Source organism: Penaeus monodon, chromosome 29 (assembly GCF_015228065.2).
Source record: "Penaeus monodon isolate SGIC_2016 chromosome 29, NSTDA_Pmon_1, whole genome shotgun sequence".
NCBI classification, from domain to species: domain Eukaryota; kingdom Metazoa; phylum Arthropoda; class Malacostraca; order Decapoda; family Penaeidae; genus Penaeus; species Penaeus monodon.
In genome coordinates this window covers 20,134,869-20,135,561 of record NC_051414.1, presented here as the reverse complement: position 1 = coordinate 20,135,561, position 693 = coordinate 20,134,869, and the positions used below count along the sequence as shown (strand labels likewise).

The following is a 693-nucleotide window of genomic DNA, read 5'->3' as shown; positions in this document are numbered from 1 at the left end:
TACCTCTCATTCTTACTCCCTCTCATTCTCAAAGTCACACTCACTGTTATTCTCTCCCTCACATTCACTGTTATTCTCTCCCTCACACTCACTTTCATTCAAACTCATTCTCCTTTATCTTCACTCTCATTCACACTCACTATCTTTGACACTCACTCCCCAATTACACCCACTCACCAGTAGGCATCTCTTTCCTTTTGACGACGGAGGCGATGAGTGCGAGGCGGAGTCTTTCCATATTCCCCTAAGTAGCGAGCCAGTTCCTCCTCCTCCTGAGTGAAGGAGTCAAAACTTTCCAGTGTTTCTGTTTCTTCCGTTTCCTGTACATCTTCACTGCCACTGCTGCTCCTGCAAACCAATCATTGTCAGTTACGACACAAAAAGTAGAGAAGTAATTTGTACTATCACACTTTCACATGAAATCATATATGACACCAGTATCTTTCCAGGTTTAGAATATTTCTTAAAAGCTTAACATAAATATTTTTAACTACATCAAAAAATGTTATAGGCTACAATCAATATAATTATCTTCCTGAACTAAAATAAACTCTTAGGTATAAAAACATAGTTTCCATACTAATGCTGTGGGAGTATTTCATAATCAAAATCCTATTCCTCTAAAAGAGCCATAATAAAGATGTTATACTGATTGTAAAACACACCTTAGTTATAAAATCAACAATTCCTGTC

The 693-nt window shown here is 37.4% G+C and overlaps 1 protein-coding gene across 1 annotated transcript in view; it reads right to left on the bottom strand.

The window, feature by feature from the left end:
* LOC119591999 (mitogen-activated protein kinase kinase kinase 4-like) overlaps positions 1-693 on the bottom strand; it is a gene marked incomplete in the record, with an annotated part of 37,888 nt that overhangs the window by 34,563 nt on the left and 2,632 nt on the right. The window contains 1 exon segment of the mRNA XM_037940768.1: positions 178-348. Within this exon segment, the coding sequence (XP_037796696.1) occupies positions 178-348 (171 nt within the window).